The sequence below is a fragment of the Entelurus aequoreus genome, linkage group LG25 (assembly GCF_033978785.1).
Source record: "Entelurus aequoreus isolate RoL-2023_Sb linkage group LG25, RoL_Eaeq_v1.1, whole genome shotgun sequence".
In the NCBI taxonomy this organism is placed as follows: Eukaryota; Metazoa; Chordata; class Actinopteri; order Syngnathiformes; family Syngnathidae; genus Entelurus; species Entelurus aequoreus.
Window position 1 is genome coordinate 22,638,900 of NC_084755.1, and position 16,663 is coordinate 22,655,562.

Here is a 16,663-nt window from a genome sequence, read left to right on the forward strand (position 1 = left end):
ACTTACTTGGATAGCAGACGCCTAGCCGATGCTAGCCGCCAACCGCACGGATGATCGGGTGAAGTCCTTCGTCGCGCCGTCGATCGCTGGAACGCAGGTGAGCACGGGTGTTGATGAGCAGATGAGGGCTGGCTGGCGTAGGTGGAGCGCTAATGTTTTTATCATAGCTCTGTGAGGTCCGGTTGCTCAGTTGCTAAGTTAGCTTCAGCGTCGTTAGCAACAGCATTGTTAAGCTTTGTCAGGCTGAGAATTATTAACCGTGTAGTTACATGTCCATGGTTTAATAGTATTGTTGATCTTCTGTTTATCCTTCCAGTCAGGGATTTATTTATTTTGTTTCTATCTGCATTTGAACCAGATGCTATCACGTTAGCTCAGTAGCTAAAGAGCTTTGCTGATGTATTGTCGTGGAGATAAAAGTCACTGTGAATGTCCATTTCGCGTTCTCGACTCTCATTTTCAAGAGGATATAGTATCCGAGGTGGTTTAAAATACAAATCCGTGATCCACAATAGAAAAAGGAGAGTGTGTGGAATCCAATGAGACCTTGTACCTAAGTTACGGTCAGAGCGAAAAAAGATACACCCTGCACTGCCTCTCTAGTTCTTCACTCTAACGTTCCTCATCCACAAATCTTTCATCCTCGCTCAAATTAATGGGGTAATCGTCGCTTTCTCGGTCCGAACCTCTCTCGCTCCATTGTAAACAACGGGGAATTGTGAAGAATCCTACCTCCTGTGACGTCACGCTACTTCCGGTATAGGCAAGACTTTTTTTTTATCAGCGAACAAAAGTTGCGAACTTTATCGTCGTTGCTCTATACTAAATCCTTTCAGCAAAAATATGGCAATATCGCGAAAGGATCAAGTATGACACGTAGAATGGATCTGCTATCTCCGTTTAAATAAAAAAATAAAAATTTCAGTAGGCCTTTAAGTTGGCAAGTCCAGCGCCTTACTTTTTGTTGTCTGACCGGAACCTCAGCATGGTCAATGTTCTCATAAACTAGTCAAAGAGTTTAAAACTCAACAGTCATGAATCTGCAAGATAAAGTTGCCCTTACCTCTTTGAAGCTTCTTTGGATGGATGAATGTCTTGGAGCTACGTATCCGCATGCTTTCCTCATGTACTGCTGAACAAAAGCTGCCTTTGTCTTATGTCCCTGGGTGCTGAACATTATTTTGGCACCCCTTTCTGCTGCGCTCAAATCCAAACAATAGGCTCTCATATCGCCACAACTCGGGGTACAAGTCTTGGACCCATAGGCCAAGAGAGGAGCAGGGAACCTATCACACACTTGTTGGTGACTTGCAGGATCGTCTACTCATGCTTTCTGTAGAAAAGGACGTAGGCAGTAGTTTGACGCTGGTTGCACACAGAAACACAACTTGTTTCTTCAACTTGTAAGTCATTGTAGGTAAACCAGCGATCAGTTAAGTCCTCTTCTCCCACTGCCGGGTCCACCCCATCACTGATGTAGTGTCCTAGCAAGAAATGGAGCTTTGGTACTGGTATTTGTTTTTGCAGACAGTAGGAAGGGGATTCATATGGCCCCCATTCGTTGCGGTTTACTTAACACATGAAATGTGACAAATTGGGGGAAGTGGACTATCCCTTTTAGCTTCCAGACAACAGTAGAGTATCTTAAAATGTGTTTTGTGGCAATTCCAACTTTGACCACAGCGTCAGTTGCTATGTAGAGTGGCACTTTCCATCATTTTCAACAGACTGCATTGCAAAATTATTAACCTCCCTTTTTCCTCTCACGCGAGATCCACCCAGGAATGGAGCCATATGAGTCCCTTCCCTACTGTACATCATTAAACCAGATTTGTTTTACCACTGGTTGTTGTGAAGCCAGTATGATTGATCACACTGACCAAACTGTAGCAAGCGCCACCCTGTGAGGAAACACAGGCTATCATAGACCAACAGTCACATTTTTAATAACTCCTATTGTTGACTTTACTTGTCTGGATGTCACCACTAAGTCCTTTGTAAGGCAAACAGGGCGGCGGACCTTTATTGACCCAAAGACTGAAAAAAACACAAAGCGCTTCAGGTGCAAGACCAGCACTCTGTGGGAAGAAAAAAATCACTTTACTATTGAGAGGGTCAGAAAAGGAAATGGGACTTCCTTACTTTGGCAGGCTGATGAAAGAGGAGTGCTGCAATGATGTGTTGGAACCACACTCACATTGGAACTCCACAAGTGTCCTCTGTACACAAGCATCAGCATATCGGGTTTAAATGGCCATCATAACCCGGGCAGTGGACTTAGGGCATTCATTTGGTCACCTTTAGATAATTTTGGATCATTTGCTCGACTGTTCCAATTCCAGGTAACAGGTCTAAGGACAGGTTGGTGAATTCTTCATCTCTGGTGAATTTCATCTTACACCTAAACAGTTACAAAACAGCAAGGGCCCAATCATGATATTATTCAGTCCGCCAGTATGGAGTTTTTTTTTTTTTTGGCACTGAATTTAAATAATTGCTTTTTTTTTTTCATTTTAATTCTGTGAACTACAAACTTGACATCTCATTAGCTGGTTCTGAGACATGATCAATTTCTTCAGTCTTACCATAATTTACGCAGAGTGGGTCTTGACTTTTGAAGCAATGACTGTTTCTGCACTGAATTTTAGCAGACTGAATTTGTAAACACCTGCGTTTTGCTCACAGAATTTTATTCAATGACCTTGTCAGTGTAATTTGATGTAAATACATTCAATTCACAAAATTCAAACGCAAAAAATTCACTGACATAAATATAGCGTACAAAAAAAGTTTTGTTAATAAAGACACAAAATAACGGCTGTACTCCAGGATTTAGCGATCGCTCCAATTCCCGTCAATTCAGCCAATCCCCGTGCCCTTGCAACTACTCAGTGGTCTAGTGGTTAGAGTGTCCGCTCTGAGATTGGTAGGTTGTGAGTTCAAACCCCGGCCGAGTCATACCAAAGACTATAAAAATGGGACCCATTACCTCCCTGCTTGGCACTCAGCATCAAGGGTTGGAATTGGGGGTTAGATCACCAAAAATGATTCCCGGGCGCGGCCACCGCTGCTGCCCACTGCTCCCCTCACCTCTCAGGGGGTGATCAAGGGTGATGGGTCAAATGCAGAGAATAATTTCGCCACACCTAGTGTGTGTGTGACAATCATTGGTACTTTAACTTTTTACTTTAACTTTGCCCAATCCCCGCAATTTCCCTGCCAATCATCGATATTTTCAGCAATTACAATTGTCCCAGCAACAATCAAACGTAACGCAAAAGTCTAAACAATCAAATGTCTGCGCTGTGTATTAAAAGTGCGATATAAATAAAAAGTGATTGACTGATTGTCCACCAAACCATTACTTATTGTCGTTCTCTGTCGGCTCTGTCGTCTACAAAATGCAGACATTCTCTGTGTATGTTTTACACTTGAAAAGTGTTTGTCTATCTTAAAACTTCTTTTACGTTCCAACTGATTTACCCGCGCATGTCAACAGCTGTGATTTGTGTTGGTAAATGAGGCCCCTTCTACACTAAGCCGGCTAAGGTTATACAGGGTAAACCCCATCTAACCTTATCCCTATCCACACAAATACAAGGGTCGTTTAAGACCCCCTACCCCCCTCTGTCTGCCGGCACAACGTGACCTAGTACACATGCACAGAAAATGCGCACATCATAGTCACCTCCAGTGTTGCTTTGTGTGCAAGTTCTTAAATTAAATTGAACTTAACTGAACAATATCCAGTGTTGTGGTATTTTAATTAACTGGAATCCAGTGGGCTGTGGGGCCCTATTGTAGTGAATCTCACCTGAGCCATCATAAATTAATCAAATCTTTAATGGACATGTGAAAGTAAACAATGTGATAAATCCACGGGAGCCCGCATTCTTGTTGTCTCCCCCTCGACAAATTGGACACCGTTTTTCGGTAAGTAGAATCACAGCTGACCCGGACATTCGAAAGTTCTTTTGCCGTCTGACAAGTGTTGTATCCGAAATAGCTGCAATCGCGCGTTTCCTTCTCTTAAGGTTTTCATGCGTGATTTCCACAAGCGTCTGTACATGTAGAAGAATGACAAACACGGGCATGTCTGGATGACTCGCCTTCATATTTCCAGTTAGCTCCGGTTGTTATGAAGCTGGCTGTGGCGCGTTCTTTCTGACGTCACTTCCTAAAGTTAAAGTTGTCATGTCTGCTGATCATGTTTTTGTTTGGCCATGTGCTGTTTATTTTTTGGACCCTTTTTAGTTCCTGGTTGTGCACTTCCTTGTTTGTTTGTTACCTTGCCAACCCATTAGTTTTCACCTGTCATGTCACGCACCTGTTTCACGTTTTGAGTCACGCACCTGTTTTCCCTGATCATGTCACTATTTAAATCTGTCTGTTTCTGTTGTTTGTCCTGGCAACGTCACACTTTTTCATCACTCTGCTTCATGTCATGTTCACAGTTCCTTGCCAAGTAAGTTTTGTTTATTAATGCCACAGTTAGTGTTTTTGTTTCATTGTTCGTAGTTTCTGCCTTTTTGTGCAAGTTTTATTTTCATAGCCAAGTTTTTGTACTTCTGCCTTGTGCGCGCTTTTTGTTTATTCCTTTTTTTTGAGTGTTAAAATTAAATCATGTACCCACCTTCACGCCACGTATGGTCCAAATCCTTTGCACCACTGGAGAACAAATCACGCCAAAGTCCCAGTCTTGACAAAAGTTAAAATTAAAGTACCAATGATTGTCACACACACACACACTAGGTGTGGCGAAATTATTCTCTGCATTTGACCCATCACCCTTGATCACCCCCTGGGAGGTGAGGGGAGCCGTGAGCAGCAGCGGTGGCCACGCCCGGGAATAATTTTTGGTGATTTCCTTTGTTGGGTGCGGTCTTTCTGACTTCACTTCCTCTCCAAACTCAGTTTGTAAACGATCAAAGAGTCCATACGAAGCTAAGAGCCGGAGATTCAAGAAATACACGGCGCACTTACCCGTGTAAAAAATATCCAAGGAGGGGAACCTTAAACGCTGGTTTAGTGTGGCTGAAACGAGGCTTAGGCTAAATAATTATTCGTTTGAGGAGTTATCCGGCTTAATGTAGACAGGGCCTAAGAGACGATGAGAGATTATCATCACACTTCAACATGTAAATGCTGCCTCTTTGCCAGGTCAGCATTGCAAAAGAAAATGTTCTTAATGATCTTACACTTGTTACAATAAGGTTTATTTAGATATATGAATAATAAAAAATGAAGATGCGGGTGTGTTGCTAAATGTGTTTATGCTACATTACTTGTAAGGCTTAGACAGGAACAGGAAGTGGGTCTGAGCTATGCACGATTGTGCTGTTTGAGCAATAAAGAGTTGATATATTGTTACACATTGCTTGTTTCTGTTTCGTCCACGCAATAAACAAACACATTTAGATTACACAGTTGATGTGCAGGTTTGAGCGCCGCTCAGAGACAAATTAAATTAGAAATGAAACTGGCTGGCTGGATGACTATCATGCAGTATATGTTTGATTGTGCAACTTTACGTGAGGCACATCCTGATGTTCTGCATCTTGAACACAAAGTGGTGTTCCACGGGGCATTTGTAGGCTCGACCCACACTGGCCGCCACCCTCTGCTGCGATGGTTTCAGATTTCGTATTTGATCCAATACGGAAGTCAGGAACTCATGCGCATCCTGTGAACACACATAAGGTTTCTCATCGTTATCCCATTGGGTTGAGTTTTTTCTTGCCCTGATGTGGGATCTGAGCCGAGAATGTCGTTGTGGCTTGTGCAGCCCTTTGAGACACTCGGGATTTAGGGCTATATAAGTATACATTGATTGATTGATTGATTGACATAAATTATTTGTATCCAGAGAGGAAAATACAACAATTAGGAAATATTGGATGACTTTTTTTTCAAGAACTCATTTTGGAAAAATATTTAAAAAAACAAATATTGTGTTTTGGTGAAATGACATGACAGACTACAATGAAAAAGTCACTCAGTAATTCCTCTGTTGAGGGAATGCATCTTTTCAGGTAAGTGGGGTATGTGTGAGTGACAGAAAGAAAAGCTCTGACTTGCTTAGGGAGAAGTTGTTTGGTGTCACCTCTTGCTATGCATGTTTATATCTCTAGACCAGGGGTTGGGAACCTTTTTGGCTGAGAGAGCCATGAAAGCCAAATATTTTAAAAGGTATTTCCGTGAGAGCCATACAATATTTTTTAACACTGAATACAACTAAATGCGTGCATTTTTAAGTAAGACCAACATTTTTAGAGTATAATGAGTCTCTTATTCTTTTTTAACAACATTGTTATTCTGAAGCTAACCAATAATAAATAAAATACGATAGAAAACGGATGCATGGATTAAAATGCATTTTGAACATTATTTTTAATACTGTGATTACCAGCGGAATTATTCATTACTTATCGTGTTAGGCAATATCAGCTAAGATTTATCTGAGAGCCAGATGCAGTCATCAAAAGAGCCACATCTGGTTCGAGAGCCATAGGTTCCCTACCCCTGCTCTAGACCTTCAATATAAAACATATTTTTTTCTTAGGGAAAAATACTTACATTTGAGTCAATAATAAACCACCTTTCAGTAGGATGAGTCAATATTAGACATTTTGTTAACATAAAGCAACACTGAGCATTATTAGACATCCCTTATATTGGATGAAATTAGTCTGTCTTTTTCAAACTTGATTTCGATTTCTTTATTGCAACGGTTCCACAACATTATATAAGGTTTTGTCATCCAACAATGTTTCTTTTTAAAAGAAATAAGCAATAATTACAGTGAATTTCAATATAAATAAATTATACATCACATCATACTTATTATTTCATAATTTAAGTAGAGTAAAAAATATAAAGAACATTTAGTAATAGTGTGCTTACCTAAACGTATTAAATACATATAATATTGACCTACATTGAATATCTCATAGACACTTTCCCCACAAATTCCCACCAATACTTTGATTGAGTTGTTGTAAAGTTTTATTTTATTCCTTCTTTATTCACCTTGAACTACTTTATTTTTTAAATCTTCTTTCTATTTACCTTTGACACGATTGTCTCGGACAGTGTTTTTTAACCATTGGGGTATGGCCGGTTGTTGGGCCTTGAACGCCCCCTCGAGTGCTGCCAAAAATGTATGTTCCTCAGCTGTGGTCGGTATGTGGTACTCAGTTGTAATACACTTTTCCACCACTTGTGGCAGTAATGACAATGTACAAACAAACAAGTCTGGAGCAAACGTTATAGAAAAGTTTCTTAAGCGCAAAAATTATGACTGGTGGTGAAGCTGTATGTCCATTTGCACTTACATTTTATTGACAGTTAATCTAAGAAGCACACATTTTATTATTTATTATCATTAATTTAGTTTGAATTCATTTATTTTAGCACTGTGTATGTAAATGTAACCTGTAAAACTGCAAGTATTTTAGATATAAGTATTGAATACAATTAAAATCAAGAGTAAGATTACTAATTCAGTGTTAATATTTGAGTGGGACCCGCACCTCTTATAGGTGGAAAAGTTGGGTCAAAAGACAACCCCGGTTCTAGGACCATATCATTTTGTAATATTTTTTACATTTCAGTGATTTTACCTTTACTTTTATTTGTTAAACATGGTAATAAACTATTATAATATTATTATTATTATTAATATTATTAGGAAATGTGTGTCAACGTTTTCATCGAAACACATGACAGTGGGATAAAAGTTGTGGCCGTGAGGACAGGTTGTTCACCAAAAAAAAAGCAAATTTTCGGGTCTTCCATGCTCTTTTAAATTAGAGGCCGATGGCGCTCGCCTCCTTCCGATGGCCATCCAGCCAAAACCAAACATTAGACGTCAAAACTTTTCAGCCTACGTGAAAGAATGGCTGAGCCACAACAGGAAGTAATCTGGTCTTTTTGGAGCATTCTGTTGGAAATAGCTGCCATTATAAAGGTGTGTACACATTCTAGTGGCCCTTTTTTTTTTTGTTTATTCGTGAATAGCGTCGCCATGGTAACACGAAAAGCTCCCAACTTAAAGAATTACATTTAAATGAAATTAAACAATGGATGTCCGCTAACTTTTTGCAACTCAACGCTAAGAAAACGGAAATGCTGATTATCGGTCCTGCCAGACACCGACATCTATTTAATAATACCACCTTAACATTTGACAACCAAACAATTACACAAGGCGACTCGGTAAAGAATCTGGGTATTATATTCGACCCAACTCTCTCGTTTGAGTCACACATTAAGAGTGTTACTAAAACGGCCTTCTTTCATCTCCGTAATATCGCTAAAATTCGTTCCATTTTGTGAGATCATTAATCATGCGTTCGTTACGTCTCGTCTCGATTACTGTAACGTATTATTTTCGGGTCTCCTATAGCATTAAAAGATTACAGTTGGTACAAAATGCGGCTGCTAGACTTTTGGCAAGAACAAGAAAGTTTGATCATATTACGCCTATACTGGCTCACTCGTACTGGCTTTCTGTGCACTTAAAGGCCTACTGAAATTAATCCTGCATAAAAACACCTACGTGTTTGTTATGCTAGCTCCTAGCTCCTCTGCTAGCTCCTAGCTCCATAGAACACGCCAATACAATTCAAACACCTGATCAACACACACAATCACTCAGCCCAAAAGACAGTTCACCTAACCCAATGTTCATAAAGCTTATATATTTTTAAAAAGTTACGTAAGTGACACGCACATACGGTCAAGCTATCAAATGTTTAGCAGCCAAAGCTGCATACTCACGGTACCTGGTATTCAGCTGGGAATGACTAAAACAGTAAATAAACACAAGACATATATTTACTCTATTAGCCACAACACAACCAGGCTTATATTTAATATGACACAAATTAATCCTGCATAAAAACACCTACGTCTTTGTTATGCTAACTCCTAGCTCCTATGCTAGCTCCTAGCTCCATAGAACACGCCAATACAATTCAAACACCTGATCAACACACACAATCACTCAGCCCAAAAGACCGTTCACCTAACCCAAGGTTCATAAAGCTTATATATTTTAAAAAAGTTACGTACATACGCAAAAAAAAAGTTGCGCACATACGGTCAAGCGATCAAATGTTTAGAAGCCAAAGCTGCATACTCACGGTAGCACGTCTGCGTCTTTGTCATCCAAATCAAAGTAATCCTGGTAAGAGTCTGTGTTGTCCCAGTTCTCTACAGGCGTCTGTGTATCGAAGTCAAAAGTCCTCCTGGTTAGAGTCTCTGTTATCCGAGTTCTTCCATCTTGACTGCATCTTTCGGGAATGTAAACAAAGACGCGCCGGCTGTGTACTGTTGTTGCTGACTTCGTTCGAAAAATACGTCCGTTTCGCACCGACAACTTTCTTCTTTGCTTGCTCAGCTTCTTTCTCCATAATGCAATGAACATAATTGCAACAGATTCACGAACACAGATGTCCAGAATACTGTGGAATTATGAAATGAAAACAGAGCTTTTTCGTATTGGCTTCAATGTGGAAGGCATACCCGTGTTCGCCGGGCCACGTCACGCGCATACGTCATCCTCAGAGGCGTTTCGAACCGGAAGTTTAGCGGCAAATTTAAAATGTCACTTTATAAGTTAACCCGGCCGTATTGGCATGTGTTATAATGTTAAGATTTCATCATTGATATATAAACTATCAGACTGCGTGGTCGGTAGTAGTGGGTTTCAGTAGGCCTTTAAGGTGTGACTTTAAGGTTTTACTACTTACATATAAAATACTACACGGTCTAGCTCCATCCTATCTCATACTTGCCAAACCTCCCGATTTTCCCGGGAGACTACCGAATTTCAGCGCCCCTCCCGAAAATCTCCCGGGGCAACCATTCTCCCGATTTCCACCCGGACAACCTTATTGGGGGCGTGCCTTTAGGCACTGCCTTTAGCGTCCTCTACAACCTGTCGTCACGTCCGCTTTTCCTCCACACAAACAGCGTGCCGGCCCAGTCACACAGTATATGCAGCTTTTCACACACTTAAGTGAATGCCATGCATACTTGATCAATAGCCATACAGGTCACACTGAGGGTGGACGTATAAACAACTTTAACACTGTTACAAATATGCGCCACACTGTGAACCCACACCAAACAAGAATGACAAACACATTTCGGGAGAACATTCGCACCGTAACACAACATAAACACAACAGAACAAATACCCAGAACCCCTTGCAGCACTAACTCTTCCGGGACGCTACAATATACACCCCCGCTACCACCAAACCCCGCCCCTCCCCACCTCAACCCCGCCGCCCCAAACCACCCCATCTCCCGAATTCGGAGGTCTCAAGGTTGGCAAGTATACCCTATCTTGCTGATTGTATTGTACTAGGGATGTCCGATAATTGCTTTTTTCCGATATTCCGATATTGTCCAACTCTTTAATTACCGATACCCATATCAACCGATACCGATATCAACCGATATATACAGTCGTGGAATTAACACATTATTATGTCTAATTTGGACAACCAGGTATGGTGAAGATAAGGTACTTTTAAAAAAAAATTGTAAAATAAAATAAGATAAATAAATTAAAAACATTTTCTTGAATAAAAAAGAAAGTAAAACAATATAAAAACAGTTACATAGAAACTAGTAATTAATGAAAATGAGTAACATTAACTGTTAAAGGTTAGTACTATTAGTGGACCAGCAGCACGCACAATCATGTGTGCTTACGGACTGTATCCCTGCAGACTGTATTGATATATATTGATATATAATGTAGGAACCAGAATATTAATAACAGAAAGAAGCAACCCTTTTGTGTGAATGAGGAGGGAGTTTTTTTGGGTTGGTGCATTAATTGTAAGTGTATCTTGTGTTTTTTATGTTGATTTAATTAAAAAAAACAAAAAAAACAACAACAAAAAAACAAACCGATACCGATAATAAAAAAAACGATACCGATAATTTCCGATATTACATTTTAACGCATTTATCGGCTGATAATATCGGCAGGCCGATATTATCGGACATCCCTGTATTGTACCATATGTCCCGGCAAAAAATCTGCGTTCAAAGAACTCTGGCTTATTAGTGATTCCCAGAGCCCAAAAAAAGTCTGCGGGCTAGAGAGCGTTTTCTATTCGGGCTCCAGTACTCTGGAATGCCCTCCCGGTAACAGTTAGAGATGCTACCTCAGTAGAAGCATTTAAGTCCCATCTTAAAACTCATTTGTATACTCTAGCCTTTAAATAGACCCCCTTTTAGACCAGTTGATCTGCCGTTTCTTTTCTGCTCTGCCCCCCACTCCTTCGTGGAGGGGCAGAGCTTCATCGGTGGCCACGGATGAAGCGCTGGCTGTCCAAAGTCGGGACCAGGAGTGGACCGCTCGCCTGTGCATCGGTTGGGGACGTCTCTGCGCTGCTGACCTGTCTCCACTCGGGATGATCTCCTGCTGGCCCCACTATTGACTGGACTCTCACTATTTTGTTAGATCCACTATGGACTGGACTCTCACAATATTATGCTAGATCCACTCGACGTCCATTGCACCGGTCGCCCAGGGGGGAGGGTTCCCCACATCTGCGGTCCCCTCCAAGGTTTCTCATTGTTACCCCATTGGGTTGAGTTTTTTCTTGCCCTGAAGTGGGATCTGAGCCGAGGATGTCGCTGTGACTTGTGCAGCCCTTTGAGACACTTGTGATTTAGGGCTATTTAAAGGCCTACTGAAACCCACTACTACCGACCACGCAGTCTGATAGTTTATACATCAATGATGAAATCTTAACATTGCAACACATGCCAATACGGCCGGGTTAACTTATAAAGCGCAATTTTAAATTTCCCGGGAAACTTCCGGTTGAAAACGTCTAGGTATGATGACGTTTGCGCGTGACGTCAATGGTTGAAGCGGAAGTATTGGGACACATTGTATCCCAATACAAACAGCCCTGTTTTCATCGCAAAATTCCACAGTATTCTGGACATCTGTGCTGGTGAATCTTTTGCAATTTGTTTAATGGACAATGGAGACTGCAAAGAAGAAAGCTGTAGGTGGGATCGGTGTATTAGCGGCTGGCTGCAGCAACACAACCAGGAGGACTTTGACTTGGATAGCAGACGCGCTATCCGACGCTAGCCGCCGACCGCATCGATGATCGGTTGAAGTCCTTCGTCGCTCCGTCGATCGCTGGAACGCAGGTGAGCACGGGTGTTGATGAGCAGATGAGGGCTGTTTTTAGCATAGCTCTGTCGAGGTCCCGTAGCTAAGTTAGCTTCAATGGCGTCGTTAGCAACAGCATTGCTAGGCTTTGCCAGGCGGTACAGCATTAACCGTGTGGTTACAGGTCCAGAGTTTGGTAGTATTGTTGATCTTCTGTCTATCCTTCCAGTCAGGGGCTTATTTCTTTTGTTTCTATCTGCATTTAAGCACGATACTATCACGTTAGCTCCGTAGCTAAAGTGCTTCGCCGATGTATTGTCGTGGGGATAAAAGTCACTGTGAATGTCCATTTCGCGTTCTCGACTCTCATTTTCAAGAGGATATAGTATCCGAGGTGGTTTAAAATACAAATCCGTGATCCACAATAGAAAAAGGAGAGAGTGTGGAATCAAATGAACCCTTGTACCTAAGTTACGGTCAGAGCGAAAAAAGATACGTCCTGCACTGCACTCTAGTCCTTCACTCTCACGTTCCTCATCCACGAATCTTTCATCCTCGCTCAAATTAATGGGGTAATCGTCGCTTTCTCGGTCCGAATCGCTCTCGCTGCTGGTGTAAACAATGGGGAAATGTGAGGAGCCTTTCAACCTGCGACAATACGCTACTTCCGGTACAGGCAAGGCTTATTTTATCAGCGACCAAAAGTTGCAAACTTTATCGTCAATGTTCTCTACTAAATCCTTTCAGCAAAAATATGGAAATATCGCAAAATGATCAAGTATGACACATAGGATAGGACGTAGATCTGCTATCCCCGTTTAAATAAGAACATTTCATTTCAGTAGGCCTTTAAGTAAACATTGATTGATTGATTGATCAAGTACCCTCGTCGGCACGAACGAGACCTTTCTGATGGTATAACATATGTGGGGGTTTGTTGGCAAGTTCGCCACGTATTAGACGTAAGAGAAACGTGCGGAACTATAAAAAGAATAGCAGGCCCATAATAATAAAGTTAGAAGTATGAGCAATAATTCACTGCTGGCATTGCAGCAGCCCCATAATTAGATTGTTTTAACATTTTAGTTGAAGGTTATTATTCCAAATGAATGTACATCATTTTTTGTCATCATCTGAGAAGATGTTATTCGCGCTTTGTCAGCCTATTCATCCAATACTTGATCTAATCTATTTGGAATAAGGATAAATCATAAGAAAAAAAGATATTGTTACTTACTTTCTGGCTGACATCCTGAAACTCCGGTGCAGAGAGGGAGACAGTGTTCTTGAACGAAAAAAGGCAGGAGATTTTATGCTGGACATCACTGGAGCTGTGACACGCACTGATGTTCATTAATGCTCTAGAAAGAGTAAAACAAGTTGAAAGTTATCAGGTCTCAAATCTACACGTCTATGTAATATATCCAGTGGCGTTGAAATATGGGCTGTAAGTGTGGATGTTGTATTAAGTTTCAATATTTTTTTATACAAGTTAGTTTTTATACAATTATACAAGTTATCAAAAAAGACACCATTAATATAGCCATGAAAGTTCAATAATTAGGTTCCTTGAATCCAATAAAGAATTTCTAAGACTACCTACACCGCTTATCGAAAGTACGAGATGGTTCGTTTCACCTGGTTTGTGGCAAATTTATAACAAGCTCACCTTTAAGTATTCACACACAGCACCAACATTTTTAAACAAGGATATAGTCATATAAGAAAGGTAAAAAATATGATAAATAGATTTGTGGAAGAATACTGTTGGTGGAAATTATGGGCAAGTTTCACTTTTGCATCTCATTTCCCAAATACCTTATGTTAAAGTTAGAGTTAACTCCCAGAAAATGCACTAAAAATAATAATAATACAAATAATGCATTATTATTAGGGATGTCATTTATCGGCCGATAATATCGGCAGCCCGATATTATCGACCGATAAATGCTTTAAAATGTAATATCGGAAATGATCGGTTTCTTAATTATCGGTATCGGTTTCTAAAAGTAAAATGTATGACGTTTTAAAACGCCGCTGTGTACACAGACGTAGGGAGAGGTACAGAGTGCCAAAAAACCTTAAAGGCATTTCCTTTGCGTGCGTGCCGTCCAAGTCACATAATATCTACCGGCTGTTCTCTTCACGATTTAATGCAAGGCATACTTGTTCAACAGCCATACAGGTCACACTGAGGGTGTCCGTATGAACAACTTTAACACTGTTACAAATATGCGCCGCACTGTAAACCCACACCAAACAAGAATGACAAACACATTTTGGGAGTACATCCGCACCGTAACACAACATAAACACAACAGAACAAATACCCAGAATCCCTTGCAGTACTAACTCTTCCGGGACGCTACAATATAAACCCCCCCGCTACTCCCTACCCCCACCCACCCCAACCCCGCCCACCTCAAACTCCTCATAGTCTCTCTCAGGGAGAGCATGTCCCAAATTCCAAGCTGCTGTTTGGATAGATAGATAGTAATTTATTGATTCCTTCAGGAGAGTTCCCTTAGGAAAATTAAAATTCCAGCAGCAGTGTACAGAATTGAGATCGAATTTAAAAAGTAAAAAGTAAATAATGGGGGTATAAATGGAAACAGAATAGAAAAATATTACAATAAGAATAAGAATAAAAAGCAACAATGAGAATAAAAATATAACAGTAAAATAAGAATATAACAAGAGAAACTAGGCAGTAGTGACCATGTTATGAAAAAGTATTGCACTGTTATTGTTTTGAGGCATGTTAAAAAAAATAATGCATTTTGTGACTTCAATAATAAATATGGCAGTGCCATGTTGGCAGTTTTTTTCCATAACTTGAGTTGATTTATTTTGGAAAACCTTGTTACATTGTTTAATGCATCCAGCGGGGCATCACAACAAAATTAGGCATAATAATGTGTTAATTCCATGACTGTATATATCTGTATCAGTTGATATCGGTATCGGTAATTAAGAGTTGGAGAATATCGGAATATCGGATATCGGTAAAAAAGCCATTATCGGACATGGCTAGATTCGGTAATATCCACTAATGATAGTTAAACATGTATCAGCTAATCTCTACTTTACACTCTGAAGTTAAGGGAAACTTGAACGATTTATAATCATTTAAGTGAATAATGACAGCTTAAATGATTATTTCAATTCCTATTCTGGCCACTTTATCTTGTGATATTTGTATTAAAAAAACTAACAAAACCAAATGATTTAGGAGGTATGAATGTGAGTAAATGGTGGTCGGAGGGGCAGTAGGCGCAAATTGGCACCCACACTTCTGTCAGACTAGCCCAGGGCAGCTGTGGCTACAAATGGAGCTTACCACCAAAAATGTGTGAATGTTCTATGTGAAGCCCTTTGAATTTCTAGAAAAACTCTTTATAAATCTAATGCATGGCTGTTATTATTGACGTGTTGTTTTAACAAAATCCATGATATACAGTGGGCTCTCGATTTATGAACTTAGTTGGTTCTCGAACGGGGTTCGTGAATTGAAAATGTTGAATAGTAAAGCAAATCTCTCCATAAGAAACAATGTAAATATTAATAATGGGTTCCAGCCTGGACAAAAGTCTATATTTAGTGATGTTTTGTACACTTCAAACACAATATAAGTGTTATACAGTAGTGTATGTCAAGCAAACATAACAAGAGGGTGATGGATCAACTTTCTATTTAATAACAAAGCCAAAACAACTAAAACGACAAGCTGAACTGGCCTGTATGCGCTGCTCTGCAACACACGGACACACAAAGAAGTCACTTTGGTGCCCTCACAAACAATCAGAAATCACACAATCCTTAACTTTAACAACCATATTGCTACAATAATAAACATTTGATCAGCTGACAAGAGAGGGTAAGGGGCAGACAGAGAGGGAAAAGGCTGTGTGTGCCGCTGTGATATATTGTAAGTTTGCTTTAGCATCTTTTTCCAGAAAAGGCCTGTTTATATCACGATTAAAAATGTCTATTCACTATGAACAAGCACAAAATTACTTCCAGTGAGACATATAATTAATTAATGTAGCGTTCGTACACAGAGATATGGTTCACAAACTTAGGCATTTGGCTTGATCCAACCAAAACCAAAAAGTTTGCAAACAGAGGGGTTCGTATATCGAGCTTCCACTGTAATTAGTTTTTTAGTGCATGTTGTGGAGAATGTATCTTTTTAAGAGTTCTTTCTTTATCCATAGTCATAATGTACTCCCTTTTTGTGGAAGAGACCTTATCAGTTTAGAACAAAAAGGCTGTATTTCTTTCTGGGCGGGAGTGGGCTGTTTTCATACTAAATAAGCTGACTCTTTCCGTTAGATTTTTAGACCGCTTCTAGATTGCGCTATTAACATTAATTGTAAGGACTTGTCTCCTAAAGCTTTAGTAAAACTTGGTAATATTGCTATTCTGTCTTGGTGGTCCTTCTTACTCAACATACATGTCATCTGAAAGAATTTGGGATTGACCAGTGTGTTTTATTCCCTGAGA

At 40.2% G+C, this 16,663-nt stretch overlaps 1 protein-coding gene across 2 annotated transcripts in view; it reads right to left on the bottom strand.

Moving 5' to 3' along the window:
- Window positions 1-1,069: 1,069 nt before the first annotated feature.
- The window catches only part of LOC133642206 (ubiquitin carboxyl-terminal hydrolase 37-like), a 105,747-nt gene continuing 90,153 nt past the window's right edge, over window positions 1,070-16,663 (bottom strand). For both annotated transcript variants that reach the window (XM_062036284.1, XM_062036285.1), the window contains 7 exons: window positions 13,395-13,518; window positions 5,532-5,683; window positions 2,299-2,401; window positions 2,143-2,219; window positions 1,970-2,078; window positions 1,841-1,901; window positions 1,070-1,484 (listed from right to left, as the gene is read on the bottom strand). In XM_062036284.1, the coding sequence (XP_061892268.1) occupies window positions 1,321-1,484; window positions 1,841-1,901; window positions 1,970-2,078; window positions 2,143-2,219; window positions 2,299-2,401; window positions 5,532-5,683; window positions 13,395-13,518 (790 nt within the window). In that variant the 3' untranslated portion in view covers window positions 1,070-1,320. The remainder of the gene's footprint in view (window positions 1,485-1,840; window positions 1,902-1,969; window positions 2,079-2,142; window positions 2,220-2,298; window positions 2,402-5,531; window positions 5,684-13,394; window positions 13,519-16,663) is intronic.